This window comes from Labrus bergylta, chromosome 2 (genome assembly GCF_963930695.1).
Source record: "Labrus bergylta chromosome 2, fLabBer1.1, whole genome shotgun sequence".
Classification (NCBI taxonomy): domain Eukaryota; kingdom Metazoa; phylum Chordata; class Actinopteri; order Labriformes; family Labridae; genus Labrus; species Labrus bergylta.
The window spans coordinates 36,599,968-36,615,999 of record NC_089196.1 but is presented as its reverse complement, the minus strand read 5'-3'; the positions used below and the strand labels follow the sequence as shown (position 1 = coordinate 36,615,999).

Sequence of the window (16,032 nt, the reverse complement as noted above, 5' to 3'; positions counted from 1 at the left end):
AGCAGCAGGAAACCACATGAGAGGATTACAACAGCAACTGTGTATGTTTAAAAACCGTTGCTGGAGTCCAACATGGTAACATCATGTATTTAAATATGAGCAGAATCGATCTTTAAAAAACAGAAATGATCACGAGACTGTTCCTGATGTGAACGTTTGTCTCGTAACAGAAGATGATCAGAGCTGTTGGTTTTGCACGTGTTCTGATTACACACGGCTGTGACCTTCTTACATCACACTGACACACCTTTAACTGCAGAGAGCACAGAGTGCAGGTGACATGTAAATGAACTCTTTTGTTTGCCTCAGTACTTTTTCAGAGGATTTGACTCGGTTCTATCTTTTTCTGAACTCAAATCAAAAATCTTACGGTGCAGAAGTTCAGTGTTAAGGTTTTGGTCCATATGACACAAAAAAGAAACATTTGTCATCTCCCACAAAGTTTAGCCGAGAAATCTTACATTGTGCACGGACGTAACTGACATGAAATAAAACCAATAAGGTGATTTTCTGTCGTTGTAACTTTTAAGTATTTCCTCCTAATTTATCCTTACAGGTAACTATGGAGAAAGAACCAAAAGAAAAATGTAAGTGCAGCTTGTGTTTTACCTCAATGAGTCCACTTTCTGAGACTAAAGGGGGGGTCGTCTTACAGCCAACTGAAAACCTTCAATGTTGATTAAAAAACAAAAATGCAATTCTGAGCAATCAGAGAGCATCTTCCTCACGTATCACACATTTTGGTTAACTTGTAAATGTCCTCGTGTGAACACAGACCAAACTTTAGGTAATTATGAAACAATGAAACAAACTGGTCCATGATTCAGACCAGAGCAAACGATCTAAAGGTGCAAAAACGATGCCCGATGATTCAAGCCTTTCAGGTCTTTTGTTAAAAAGAACAAGTGGATATTTTTGAATAACTGAAATGGTGATTTCCATCCAGTGTCTGGTTTGCTTTAGTCACAAGACAAATCTAACCTTTTCATATCCTGATTCATTAATAAAATCAATGATTCAACTGTGTGTACACTCTGATCTGTGCAGTATAATTTATCAAAGCAGGCTTTAGGTCAGAGACCTTCATCCTCCATCGTAGACTGATCCACCTTTACACCACATTAACCTTCTCCATCCTTATCTCAGTACTTCATCTCAAGTACAAACTCAGACTTTGCCACATGACACTCATTCAGCTCTGGCTTGCGTAACTAAACGGTTCCTGCTGCTGCTGCTGCTGCTGCTGCTGCACACACTCTGAACTTTGATCCTGTTAGCTCAATACCAACGCCCCCCGAGCTGCTCTGACTGCCAGAGCTGCACGACAGACAGAGTGCTGCGAGGAGGAACAAACAACCAGCTCGCTTTGACACGGCTTGGAAGCTCTCGGTAAGTGTTGATCTCATATAACAAGACCAGGGAAGAGTTTCAGGGCTGGAAGAGTGATAAAGCTTTTTAACAGTTCAATGTAAAAACGTGTTCCTGATGTTTCAGTGCAGTTGTTTCTGTCGTTGTATTGGATAAAACTGTGACCTTTATGAGAACGTGTTTGGCTGAACTTTAAATACTTGCAGCTGGAAGTTAAAGCTTCAGTGTCCAAAAGAGCCAGATAGTAAATTCCAGATGTTTCCTGAAGGCAAGCTTAACAATAGGACCGGCATTTCAGAACGCACTGAGCAGACATTCATGTAAATTTGATCATGCACTCTCAAGTTTGAGCACTTTACTGTAAGACTGAACATTGATGAGATTTGGATAACAAAATGATTCACAAAGACAGGAACCAAAATGACCCATGAAATGACAAAAAACAGGCTCATGTTCTCTTTTCTCAGAAAGAGTTAAGCAAAGACTCAACCTCATCTTTCCTAACAGTTAGAAAGTGTTGGAAATTTTATGCATTGTTTTAAAGTCTCCAAAACGTTACTTTAAAGTCAGAACAAATAAAAAAGCTGCAAGGAAAACAAATCAAACCATCACTTTTTAAAAAGCCTTTGTGTTGGTCCCCGTGCATCATCTTTTTGAAGGACTGTGTGAAACTAAAGCTAGTTTCTTATTCTTGTTAGCACAATGTGCAGAAGCTCCTCTGACATTATTAGATTTCCCTTTCTAAGTCGACACCTCGGATTAATGAGCCGAACAAGTTCAAGAACACAAAGCTGTGAAACAAGAGAGAGAGAGAGAGAGAGAGAGAGAGAGAGAACATGGACAGCTTTTGTAAACCTTGTGGGATTTAGCAGCAGGAATTCCCACACTGAGTAGTTATGCAATTAGGAAGCTGCTTTTCAGCTGTAGGGAATCTGGGTGTTATGAAAGTCGGGGGAGCAAAGTTCCAGAAATGAAAAAAAGGGAATCCTTTGAGGAGCATAGTGGTTACCGTCCAGCTTGTTTTGGCTTTAACTTCATACTGACACTCTGCTGTTTGCAGTGAGTAGGCGATATGTTCAGGAAATACTCAGAGGAAGTCACTTTGCTTTGTGTACTGGAACAAAATCTTAATCCCAGAGCAAACCAGTATGCTCAAGACACTGAGCTTGTACCTTAATGGGATCAACTTCACAAAGAAATGAATTACAGTTTCAGGTGTTTTGTCAAAACAAGAAGAGTTTCTCCTTTGGTAAAATAAAAAAATGAAAAATTGGTAACGCTTTAAATTGAGGTCAAAATAGTCACCATTAGTTGCTTATTAGAATGCTTATTAGTAGCTTTTTTTGTCATTATTAAGCGATTCTTAGTACCTTATTCCACATGTGCATAGTCTATGACTTCTTGAGGACGTGCACAGCCAACACACCAAACAAACACCAGGGCGGCTATCATGCGCACGTGAAGGCGGAGTTGAAATCCAGTTCATCTCCGGCCTTGAACTCCATAGTGACCTGTTTACATCGCTGTATCCATCTCTCTTATCTCTTGGCTGTTTGTTAGGGGCTTTGCATGTAGAACAGGGGTTGCCAGACTTGACCCCTTTATAAGGGTGACAGAGACTGGGGAACCCCACCGTCCCTGGAGGTGGTTTAGTCTTTATTTATATAGCACCTTTCATTCATAGCGTAGCGCACCACCACACCCGACACTACAGACCTTACCTAACGCTGGAAAAACAAAAGAACACAAAATAATAGAACAGTAATCACCATGTATAGACACTGTTGCTCTGATTCACTGCATAGTTCTTACTAATATTAAATATCAGAGTTAACCCCTTGTGGTCAGGGACGTGTCCATATCTTTTTGATTGGGGTGGCTGACTGGCCTGAAGTGTGATGTGTGCACAAACACACACAAATCAATTATTCTGTCTTTCTAACGTCACCATTCATATTTAATTTATAACACACAGTCACGGCAACATTAGCTTATTTTCTAAAGACACAAAAAGAAGATATATATTTTTCAAAGTCACAATTTAACACTTCTAATGTGTTAGGGTCATTCTTGATCCGTTTTCAACTTCAGATATGTAAAAAATGCCTTTTAGATTTTTTTATTGGCACAAGATTTTATGATATCCTCAGAAAAAGCTTTATAAACACACAATTTATTTTTATCGTTTAAGTCAATTCTTCTATGGCTCAAATCTGGCTCAAAGAAGATTCATATTTGACTCTGCACACCTCCCCCACCCCTCCCTTCTTTGGTGGGAACAATTATTTTCCCGTAGTATGGACTTGTACTCTCAATCCAATATTACAAGTTTAAAGTTCCATGGGACCATACAAATTCAATTTAAACCAGTCTTTGCATGGATATGATTGCATAATAACCGCTAACACAAAAGGTGTGTGCAACTTTCTAACACATTAGAGGGGTTAAAGCACTTAATAAAAGTCGCTTTGCAAAAGACAAAGTGCATTACTTTCCCATGCACCTGTCTTACTTAAAATATGTGCAAATTATTGTGTTCATAATTTAAAGTACAAACAAAAGAAAATATGTTACATTGATATTTAAAAAAAAGCCTTTGCAAAAAGACCTAATAGTTCATTTTAACATAAGTCCCGCCTCTGACAGGGCAAATAGCCAATCAGAGTTAAAGATTTTTGGGAAGGCACCTGGGGTGGCCAATCACATTTCAAGGGTGGCCCATGCCTGCCCTGGCCACCCCTCTGGAAACACCCCTGCTTGAGGTGTATCACCTCGTTTTCAAGGGGGGTCCCAAACTGACATTTACAAACACAAAACAAGCGCTAACACCACTTTCTGTCTTTAAGAACTCACCAACCTGCCTGAACGCCACTGTTGGCTCTCTGTCTCACCTTGCAGCGCTGAGAGGAGAACTTGTTTGTGGATTTGTTTCTTTAAGTATCTGATGAAATACCATTTGAAATTTGGCAGAATGTCTAATTAAAAGTAATAAGATCTACTTAAGTGGATTAAGTGGACTGGAAGTCCAGTTCTATGTGGCGGGGATCCAAACATTCCTCAGTGGTTTTATCCCAGGGTTAAAGCTTAGTAGATTATCAATCAGTCCTATCCGATTTCGCAGTCTTTCCGTTGCGGTGTTCGGTGAATGACTACTCTGAAATTGAAGAACTATGTGAGTTTTGTTAGAAAACAAAGATCCAATTTCCTTACATCTCTTGGCAAAATGTCTTTCAGAGATGTACCGACTGACCTTGGCGGCACTTGCGGTTCTGCTCTGCTCCTCACACTCAGTGAATGGAGGGAAAATCTTGTTGTTTCCTGTGGACGGAAGCCACTGGATCAATATGAAAGTCCTTGTTGAGGAGCTTCACTCCAGAGGCCATGAGATCACAATGTTGAGACCTTCAGACAGCTGGTACATCAAGACAGAGTCACCTTACTACAAGTCCATCAATCTAAATTCTTCTGCTGGATTTGATGAGAAACGCTTTGGGTCATTTGTAACAACGATGATCAAACTGCAACGGGAGGGTGCTTCAGCTTGGGCTCATTTATCCTTGGTGCATACACTTATAGAACAGCTCTATCAGATAACTAAGCAGAGTCTTCATATGATGGAGGACATTTTTGAGAATGCAGAATTGATGCAGAGCCTTCGGGATGCCAAATATGATTTGGTTCTAACAGACCCAGCTCTCGGTGGAGGGGTGCTGCTGAGTCACCGTTTGGGTCTTCCACTTGTCTTGAATGTTAGGTGGACTATCCAGGGGGAGGGGCATTATGCAATTGCACCTTCACCCCTTTCGTATGTCCCAGTAGCAGGGTCAGAACTTACTGATAAGATGACATTTTCAGAGCGGGTCAAGAACGTTTTTATTTTTCTGTTCGCATGTTTTCAAACTTGGTACATCACAGATCCAAATTACATCCCATTCGTCCATCGTTACTTTGGAAAGGACGTACATTACATGGAGCTGTTTCAGGCAGCAGACATCTGGCTGATGAGGAATGATTTTATCTTTGAGTTCCCACGACCCACAATGCCAAACATAGTCTACATGGCAGGATTTCAGTGCAAACCCTCCAAACCCCTGTCTAAAGAACTAGAGGACTTTGTCCAGAGCTCAGGTGAACATGGTGTCATCATTATGACATTGGGAACCCTGGTGGAAAAACTTCCTGAGGACATCACAGAGGACATTGCTGCTGCCTTTGCCCAACTTCCTCAGAAGGTGATCTGGAGGCACAAAGGTAAAAGACCATCTACTCTTGGCAACAACACCTTAATGTTGGACTGGCTGCCTCAAAATGATCTCCTGGGTCATCCAAAGACCAGAGCATTTGTGGCCCATGGAGGCACCAACGGAGTGCAGGAGGCCATCTACCATGGTGTTCCTCTTGTTGGCCTGCCTCTCATATTCGACCAGAAGGACAATTTCTTCAGGGTGAAAGTACGAGGTGTTGCCAAAGTTCTGGACATTGCAACTGTGAACAAGGATAACTTCCTGGAGGCTGTTAAGGAGGTACTCCATGATCCCTCCTACAGCGAGAAGATGAAGACAATGTCTAACCTGCACAGGGATCAGCCAATGAAACCACTGGACCGTGCCATGTTCTGGATTGAGTTTGTCATGAGGCACAAAGGAGCACGGCATCTGAGGACCGAGTCCTACAAAATGTCCAAGATCCAGTACTATTCAATTGATGTGGTAGCGTTTCTGATTGCAGTTATTTTGTTAGTATTTACTATTTTTATTTCTGCAGTAAAGCTTATATGTCGGATATTGCTTTGTAAAGGTAAGGTAAAAAAGGAGTGATGATGAGCAATAAAATTGTCAGATCTAATTTTCTGGAATACTTTACACACATCCAGGTGTGGAGCCTATGGCTCATTGCAGAGGGGGCGGGGACCAATAGTGGGCCCTTAAACCGTCTATAGGCTATATAGCATATGCTGTAGCCTATATAGTAATTTATTATAGCATTTATGGTATAATATCGGCTGTATGTGGATACAAGATGGGGCAGGATGAAGAGAAATGCCGCTGCAGATTACAAAGGGTGCTATTACAGTGACAGGGACTTATCAGTGAGTGACCTGCTGATATTTAAGCAGCACAAGTGCTGATATGTCTATGCGCATATTCCACCAATTAAACAAGTAAAGCAGACTTAATTAGCCGGATGGGAAACCAAAGATAGAAGGCAACTACAGTTTGACATTCAGTGAAGTTGGACGCTCATCCAGCCACACAGCCCAACAGACAATACAATAAAACCACACATTATCAACCCACGCACGACAACAAACTTTGTAAACAGTGTGACAGCAATGGCCTGCCGTTCATACAGTACGATAACCAAGCAGACACGGCGGTCTACAACACATGCACCCACAAACAAAAGACCAGCATCTAAGCGTAATCACAAATAATGATGGAACAACTTACCAATTAAGTTTTCATCAGCACTGTTGCTTTCCTGCATGGAGCTAGCTGGGTGCTCCTCGCTAACATGTTTATTTGCTTGGCTAGTAGCGTTTACGTTAGTGGAGCTAGCAACGGAAGGAGACTTGCCAGGTTGAGTGTTTGAGGGTTGAGTTGTCAATGAGAAAACATTTTTTATTTATTTTTTTACACTTTAAATGTTACGAAAAACAGCGAGGTAAACAGAAATAAAGCAGACAGACGACTAGGTTTTTAAAACTCCAGACAGCAGCGGGGGGCCCAGCAAAGGGGGTGCTAAGAGGTGGAATCAATGACATTACAAACAGGCCACAGCACCCTGCTGGTGCTGTTTGCTGCCGAAGTTGAGAACCCCCTTGGCAGTGGAGGGGGGCCCCTCTCTGCTCTACAAAATACATTGTGTGTCTTGATTGCGGCAAAAGAAAAGAGAGACTCAGACCTAATCAAACTAACTTTATTCGAAAATTCAACTAAATAACAAAATGCATGTTAAATTTGGCTCAAAGTGGGCCCCTTGAGACAACAGTGGGCCCGGGGCGGCTGCACCTTCTGCCCCCACACTCGCTCCGCTACTGCACACATCTTAAGAAATGAAACACAATGTGCAGAGTAGTTTCAAAAAGCCATGCCTTGAACCAGATGATCAGTTCTAGTGCATACAGAGGAAGGTTGTGGTGTTATTCCAAAAAAGTATTTTTTCCAATTATTGGTTTAAAGTTTTTTTAATAAACATTAACAAAATCATTTTATGGAGTTATTCTTTAATTCCTTCACATAGTTTGGTCTAAGAATTGCAGACAAGTCAAGGCGTCACAAATATGTTTTATTGCGTTCTACATATTTTAAAGTATTCAATAACTGAGGAAGCGTCTAAAGAAATGACAGTTGTTCCAATACTAATCCCAGAAGTGGAAGTGTCTCCAATGAAGCAGTCATCAATACATCATGTATGGGCAAGAACGTCAACCTCTGCAACAATCACATACTGCTATTGATAACCATTTGCCAGCAGTAAAAAAGAAATGATTCCTGTCATTCATCAAGTGATAATAAGTACAACACTAGCAGGTAGTGTTATGTTTTTCAGAGCAACACTCAAAAAAGCTGTTTCTAAGTTCAGTGTTTCTCCAACACTTAGGCAGACAGCTTGTCAATAGGGGCTGTGATCTTATTGTGCTTTTCATTTGATCTCGGATGTCGGAAATTCTAAGTTCCCGGTCTGATAAGTCATCAAGAAGGCCCCCTTAAGATGGAATTCCAACTCGTAAACTCAGAGCAACTTCAGTAGACTGAGTTAAAATTCAAGTAGGAGCTAACAAAACAAAGGTACTCCCGGAGGCATCCATGTTGCTTTACCGACTTGTAACTGGAACGCGGTTAACTTGGATGGGACGTCATTCCCAGCTTCGAGAGCCGAGTTTCAAGGTAAATGGAACGTATCATTAGTTGCTGCTCAACATTGTTCATAAGTCCTCTTCTTGTTTTGGATTGAGGATTACTTTCTGTTCATTTTTCCTGCACTTTGAGTCAAGACTGGTGCGTGACAAAGGGAGAGTACACACAGGTAACCAGGGAGGCATCTGATTGGTACTTTCTATCTAGTCCTCAGATAGAGACGATGGCTCTTTTTCAATCCTTTTTTTTTAGCAGGATTTATTGTTACCGGCTTAGAAAATTAGATTAGAAAAATTACATTAGGTATTCTTTACAAGATATTCCACATCTTTATCAATGAATTAACCAGAAACGACTAATTACTAAAACTTCAGATACTCTCTAGATACTTCTGCTTTCTAGATTCAAGAGGAAATAGAACTAAAGCTATTGCAGTTCTGAAATGAAACATGGCTCTACAGCAACATGTTGTTTAAACTACATTTAGATTGAATAATTTAATCTACCAATTCATTTGCTAATAAGCTTCTAGGTCACTGAAACTTTACAATTCACATCATTAGATACATTTAACCAGAGTTTAAAAGTAATCCGGCTTTATAATGACTGACACTTTTGATAACAGTTCAAAGGAATCTGAGGAATGCTGAACATTAGCAGCATCAAGAGCTGATAAATGAAGCAATGCAAAAGACCTTCAGAAGAGGTCAAACTCTCAGTGCTAGGCTCAATAATTCATTGGGGATTGTCTTTCCAACTAAACGATAAGTCTTCCAGTAAAATGTCAATCCTATTTGAGAGATCTGCTCATAGTCAGTACTATTATTCCCAAATCCACAAGTCAGAGAAGTCCCCTTTTTATTTTCTAAATCCTTATGTCCAAGTTAATGAAGACAACATGAAGATCTTGTTGAGAAAAAAGATCTAACATCGTCCTATCTCCTCTCACAATTTCTTTCAGAGATGTACCAACTTGCCTTGGTAGCACTTGCGGTTCTGCTCTGCTCCTCACACTCAGTGACAGGAGGGAAAGTCTTGTTGTTTCCTGTGGACGGAAGCCACTGGATCAATATGAAAGTCCTTGTTGAGGAACTTCACTCCAGAGGCCATGAGATCACAATGTTGAGACCTTCAGACAGCTGGTACATCAAGACAGAGTCACCTTACTACAAGTCCATCAATCTAAATTCTTCTGCTGGATTTGATGAGAAACGATTTGGGTCATTTGTAACGACTATGGTCCAAATGCGTAGGGACGGGGCTTCAGTTTGGGCTCGCTTGTCTTTGGAGTATGAACTTGTGGAATGGTTCTATCAGATGTTTAAGCAGAGTGTTTTGATGACGGGAGACATCTTTGAGAACGACAAACTGATGAAGAGCCTTCGGGATGCCAAATATGATTTGGTTTTGACAGACCCTTTCCTTGGTGCAGGGGTGCTTTTAAGTCATCGTTTGGGTCTTCCACTTGTCTTGAATGCTCGGTGGACTGTTCAAGGTGAGGGGCATTTCACAATTGCACCATCACCACTCTCCTATGTTCCAGTACCGGGATCAGAGCTAACTGACAAGATGACATTCACCCAGAGGATAAAGAACTTCATGTTCTATGTCTTTACATGTTTACAAATCTGGTATGTCACAGATCGAAATTACATCCCATTCGTCCATCGTTACTTTGGAAAGGACGTACATTACATGGAGTTGTTTCAGGCAGCAGACATCTGGCTGATGAGGACTGATTTTATCTTTGAGTTCCCACGACCCACAATGCCAAACATCGTCTACATGTCAGGATTTCAGTGCAAACCCTCCAAACCCCTGTCTAAAGAACTAGAGGACTTTGTCCAGAGCTCAGGTGAACATGGTGTCATCATGATGACATTGGGAACCCTGGTGGGAAAACTTCCTGAGGACATCACAGAGGACATTGCTGCTGCCTTTGCCCAACTTCCTCAGAAGGTGATCTGGAGGCACAAAGGCAAAAGACCATCCACTCTTGGCAACAACACCTTAATGTTGGACTGGCTGCCTCAAAATGATCTCCTGGGTCATCCAAAGACCAGGGCATTTGTGGCCCATGGAGGCACCAACGGACTACAAGAGGCCATTTACCATGGTGTTCCTCTTGTTGGCCTGCCTCTCATGTTTGACCAGCAAGAAAATTTCTTCAAGATGAGAGCAAGGGGGGTTGCCAAAGTCTTGGACATTGCAACTGTGAACAAGGATAACTTCCTGGAGGCTGTTAAGGAGGTACTCCATGATCCCTCCTACAGCGAGAAGATGAAGACAATGTCTAACCTGCACAGGGATCAGCCCTTGAAACCCCTGGACCGTGCCATGTTCTGGATTGAGTTTGTCATGAGGCATAATGGAGCGCGGCATCTGAGGACAGAGTCCTACAAGATGTCCAAGATCCAGTACTATTCAATTGATGTAATGGGGTTTCTGATTGGAGTTTTGCTGCTAGTATTAACTCTTATTATTTATGCACTAAAGTTTTTGTGGCGGAGATTGTTTTGTAGACGCAAAGTCAAAAAGCAGTGATTCATTTGCTGCACCACAGTTGCCTATAGATCCTAAAAATAACATTAGGAAACTATCACCATGTCTAGGCTGATTATCAAAGCGTCTAATGCTTTGAGTGATTACGTGATTTTGTGTTTTTTAATGTTATTCCTGAAGTGTTGGCTTGTCAAGCAATGATTGAGAACAACTTGTAAATAAAATCTTAAGAATAAATTATTTGTAACTTCTTCATTTCATACATAAAAACAGATTGTTCCTGTGTAGTTTGTAGAAGCTGGACATTTAGTTACCTCACAACAAGTGGATTATTTTATACAACCTTTTGAGTACATCGATGGTCAAAGGGATTTTCGGGTTTAATTCAGGTATTATTATGAGCCGCTACTCTCCAAGTATGTGATGAAGGAACTCAGGACATACATACTGACACGGTAGTAAAAACAGATTATGGAGCTCAAAATAAAAAAACGTTCAAAAAACATATTAACATCTTTGAAGTATGAAAACTTTATTGCTTGCACAATTGAGTCATAACCTTTGACTTGTGGTGTCTCAAAATGTAATCTCATCAAGATATTCCCATAATTATCCAATATCTGTTTTTTGAAGATGGTGTGTTTCTGTTGGTTTCATCAAATTGAGACCCCAACCTGGCACTGAGGCGGTCCAGCTTTCAGTTTTGGGCTCAATCATTAATCAACCAATCAGAACATTTTTATTTGTATAGTACCAATTAATAACAAATGTTATCTTAAGACACTTTACCAAAAGAGCAGGTAAAAGACCTTACTCCTTCTTATATTATCTACAAATACCAACGTTAATCCATCGTGAGCACTTAGCAAAATTCAGCAAAGTTACAGTGTCAAGGAAAAGCTTCCTTTAAGAGGCAGAAACCTTGAGCAAAACCAGTCTCACGTAAACAGCCATCTGCCACACCAGTATTGCTTTGTTGTCTAAAGGTTAGACTCTCCGTAAATGATCACTAATATGTGAGAATATTCATCAATCGAGTTACAATCGTTTCCTTATCATCGAGCAGGTCAAGCTATAACACTGCCTTTTGTTAAGATCATTATCTACAGATATTTTTAAAATTGAGTCAAACCCAAGCACTGTAAAACCCTTCTGATAAAAGCAGATCTAACATTGTCCTCTCTCCACTCACAATTTCTTCCAGAGATGTACCAACAGACCGTCGTGGCACTTGCAGTGCTGCTCTGCGCTACACACTTGGTGAATGGAGGGAAAGTCCTGGTGTTCCCTTTGGATGGAAGCCACTGGGTCAACATGAAAGTCCTTATCGAGGAGCTGCACTCCAGAGGCCATGAGATCACAGTGATGCGATCTATGGACAGCTGGTACATCAAGTCAGAGTCCCCTTACTACAAGTCCATTACGATTAATTCCACTTCTGGATTTAATGAGGAACAATTTGGAGAATTTGTAACCACAATGATCAACATGCAACGGGGCGGTGCTTCCCTGTGGGCACGTTTATCTTTGGAGTATGAACTGATGGAGCAGTTCTATCAGATGCATAAAGACCTGGTTCAGATGATGGGGGATATTTTTGAAAATGCCAAACTGATGCAAAGCCTTCGGGATGCCAAATATGATTTGGTTCTAACAGATCCTGGAATTGGTTCAGGGGTGCTACTGGGTCACCGTTTGGGTCTTCCACTTGTCTTGAATGTTAGGTGGACTATCCAGGGGGAGGGGCATCTTGCAATTGCACCAACACCACTCTCCTATGTCCCAATACCATTGGCTGAGCTGACTGACAATATGACTTTCATGCAGCGGGTCAAAAACATGCTGATCTTTCTCTTTACACGTTTACAAATCTGGTATGTCACAGATCCAAACTACATCCCATTCGTCCATCGTTACTTTGGAAAGGACGTACATTACATGGAGCTGTTTCAGGCAGCAGACATCTGGCTGATGAGGACTGATTTTATCTTTGAGTTCCCACGACCCACAATGCCAAACATTGTCTACATGTCAGGATTTCAGTGCAAACCCTCCAAACCCCTGTCTAAAGAACTAGAGGACTTTGTCCAGAGCTCAGGTGAACATGGTGTCATCATGATGACACTGGGAACCCTGGTGGAAAAACTTCCCGAGGACATCACAGAGGACATTGCTGCTGCTTTTGCCCAACTTCCTCAGAAGGTGATCTGGAGGCACAAAGGCAAAAGACCATCTACTCTTGGCAACAACACCTTAATGATGGACTGGCTGCCTCAAAATGATCTCCTGGGTCATCCAAAGACCAGGGCATTTGTGGCCCATGGAGGCACCAACGGAGTGCAGGAGGCCATCTACCATGGTGTTCCTCTTGTTGGCCTGCCTCTCATGTTCGACCAGAAGGACAATTTCTTCAGGATGAAAGTACGAGGTGTTGCCAAAGTTCTGGACATTGCAACTGTGAACAAGGATAACTTCCTGGAGGCTGTTAAGGAGGTACTCCATGATCCCTCCTACAGCGAGAAGATGAAGACAATGTCTAACCTGCACAGGGATCAGCCAATGAAACCACTGGACCGTGCCATGTTCTGGATTGAGTTTGTCATGAGGCACAAAGGAGCACGGCATCTGAGGACCGAGTCCTACAAAATGTCTAAGATCCAGTACTATTCAATTGATGTGGTAGCGTTTCTAATGGGAATCATATTGCTCATATTGACAGTTTGTATGTCTACAGTAAAGTTTTTGTGGCGGAGAGTGTTTTGTAGAAGCAAAGCTAAAAAGGAATGATAAACTTTATGCCTTTTATTCATGTCATATTTTCTTACAAAGACCTAATTAACATTTACACTTTACACACAGGATACCGATCCCACCCTAAAGGGTCCCTTTGTTTACTGCGTCCCTGTTCTTCTTCTTGATTGTTGAACTTAATTAATAGTGGGCTACACTGTGTTGGGCTGCTATGATGTCACACTATTACATAGCTGATACGGCTATCTCCATCTGGCTTACACTCCACTCATCAGATAAGGGTTCGGCTGGCTGTGTAAACAAGTTCAGTGTTTACTGTACCGAACTGAACCAAACTGAAATGGGGCTCTACAAACTTTACATTTTCTGCTAATAGTTCATGTTTCTGAGTTGTTATCTGTGTGCTTCCATTAGTGTTTCCATTATGAATTAAAGCATTATTTAGAAAATCTTTACTAAAGTGCATTTAGTTGATAGCCAGGTTTTTCAAAGGGAATGGAGGGGCAGTAAGGGACAAGGGAAAGAAAACGTCTCTCATAAACACCTGATCAGATACAACAATAAAGAAAATAACATGATTCTTCTGATTGTCTGTCACTGGGGCTTGCAGATGATTGAATATTGTGTCACAAATATGGATTTGGTGTTCTAGTTTTATCACTCGTCAAGTTTAATGCTGTTAGTTTTCTTCAGGCACATCTCACCATTTCCAAATGTGACTTGATTCAACATGTAAAAAATAAAATGTTTAATATTTTTAATAAAGTTATGTGTTTAATAGAGCAGCCTTGTGAGAACTGTTTCTTGGTTATCCATCCATTTTCTTTTATCGTTTTATTCCCGTTCGGGGTTTCGGGGGGCTGGAATTTAGGTGTAACAGTTTGCTCCAAATAGTGCTGTTAAGATCTTCCTGCGATAGTAAGTACAGCTTGTTTCTATGAAACAATGCAACACCATTAAGTTTTATCTAATACAAGACAAAATAAATTATGTGCCATTGGAGCGATGTATCATCTTTGTGATTTTTTTCTGAATCATCTTTCTGCTAACTCGGGTACATATACAGTACATCTGTCCGAACACTGGTTAATGTACACTGACCATTTTCAAACAAAATAAACAAATACATAAATAACAGGTCTTGGTTATGAGTACAGCTCAAAGTGGCAAGCCAAACTGGTAATTATTGGAGAATTGGGTCAGAGTATAGGAATAACAGCACAATGAATTTAAAACCAGCGGGCCCTTACGTCCCTGCCCTTGTCTGGATGTGGTTCAGACATGAGCAACACATTTCTGGTCTGCACAAACAAACTAAACCAAGGACTGTCCATACAACTGTGTGTTCACTGTCAGTACATGAAAGCACAAGTACAGGGACATATTGTATTTGTGCTTAGTAATGTTGGATTTACTTCTCAACTAATAACGGATAAAAATGGTCACATGTTAAATTACCGTTCTATTAAAAAATGAGGAATAATCACAAAGGCCTGCAAAACCTTAGCAGCTTAATGGTTTCTACTTACATGACTTATGTAACTGAATCAGTTTGGGATTTCAGTAATAAGTTAATACCTGTTTGGAGTTTGAGTTTATTTCTAATTCATTTAGTGTTTTAGTTTAAAGTAAACTGTTTTAGCATTTTTGCATGACTCATGGCCCTCGATTTAAGAGTCACAATTAGAGGTTTATGTTTGAATAAAATTAGGAAAAACTGTATTTATGTTTTAGGATGTAACTCTGCGACCTAGTGTTTAAAACAGGTACTGGAGTCTAAATTGTAAACATTGCAGAGAGCTCATATCTGGCAAACCGAGGGGTGTCTAAAACGGCTGTGTTGGTGGTGCCTTAAAAGCGCCTACCTTCTCTGGTCCAAACAAATCCAGAGCATTCAGGAGCAGAATCTAAAGTTAGAAGGAGGACATACTGGCTGCTGCATTGTTGTCAGAGAAGCCAGCACTTCAACATAGCATGTTTCCTTAATGTCTAATCAGATAGTAAGGTACCTTCAGTCAGTATATATTAGATAGACATATTTGGTCTTAAATGAAAAACATTTTTTGCATGTTTTTCTTGATTTCCAAGCCTATCTGCTGCCCTGTCTCTCAAATAGGGGCATAAAAGTCCCAAGAAATGTGATTTATATTTTTGCTGTTTATGCAAAGCAGACATATCCTGTCCCTGTTAGATGTGACGTTTCAATCAAATCTAGACATCTTAAAACATTTAGGATGTCTAGATTTGGACAACAGGAAATGTTTAGAGACTGAAGTCAATCTCTTAATTTTCCTGTGCTAACATAAAGAACCTTGCATCATAAAAACAAAGAGAGGTCTTAGTTTTGAACTCACTGTTGTACGGAGAGGAGAGAGAAGAATCTCCTGCAGTCATCACAGACCGGTCGTCCAGCACCCTGTTAACGTCTGCCCCCTGGTGGTGGAGAGAGGAAGGACTGCAGGGAGACACAAAGAGAGAGACTGATGGTTATCATCACACAGGAAACTACATCTCAATATGAATGTTTACTCTCTGACATCTTTAACTAATA

General features: G+C 40.8%; 1 protein-coding gene and 3 pseudogenes across 1 annotated transcript in view; 3 read left to right on the top strand and 1 right to left on the bottom strand.

The window, feature by feature from the left end:
- The first annotated feature begins 1,248 nt into the window (after positions 1-1,248).
- Positions 1,249-7,577, top strand: LOC110004489 (UDP-glucuronosyltransferase 2A2 pseudogene; annotated as a pseudogene).
- LOC114922080 (UDP-glucuronosyltransferase 2B31 pseudogene) lies at positions 1,250-10,967 on the top strand (annotated as a pseudogene).
- On the top strand, positions 1,253-14,263 carry LOC110004488 (UDP-glucuronosyltransferase 2C1 pseudogene; annotated as a pseudogene).
- Positions 13,984-16,032, bottom strand: part of LOC110004487 (SH2 domain-containing protein 3C-like) — a 16,744-nt gene continuing 14,695 nt past the window's right edge. The window contains exon 6 of the mRNA XM_065952035.1: positions 13,984-15,936. Within this exon, the coding sequence (XP_065808107.1) occupies positions 15,765-15,936 (172 nt within the window). The 3' untranslated portion in view covers positions 13,984-15,764. The remainder of the gene's footprint in view (positions 15,937-16,032) is intronic.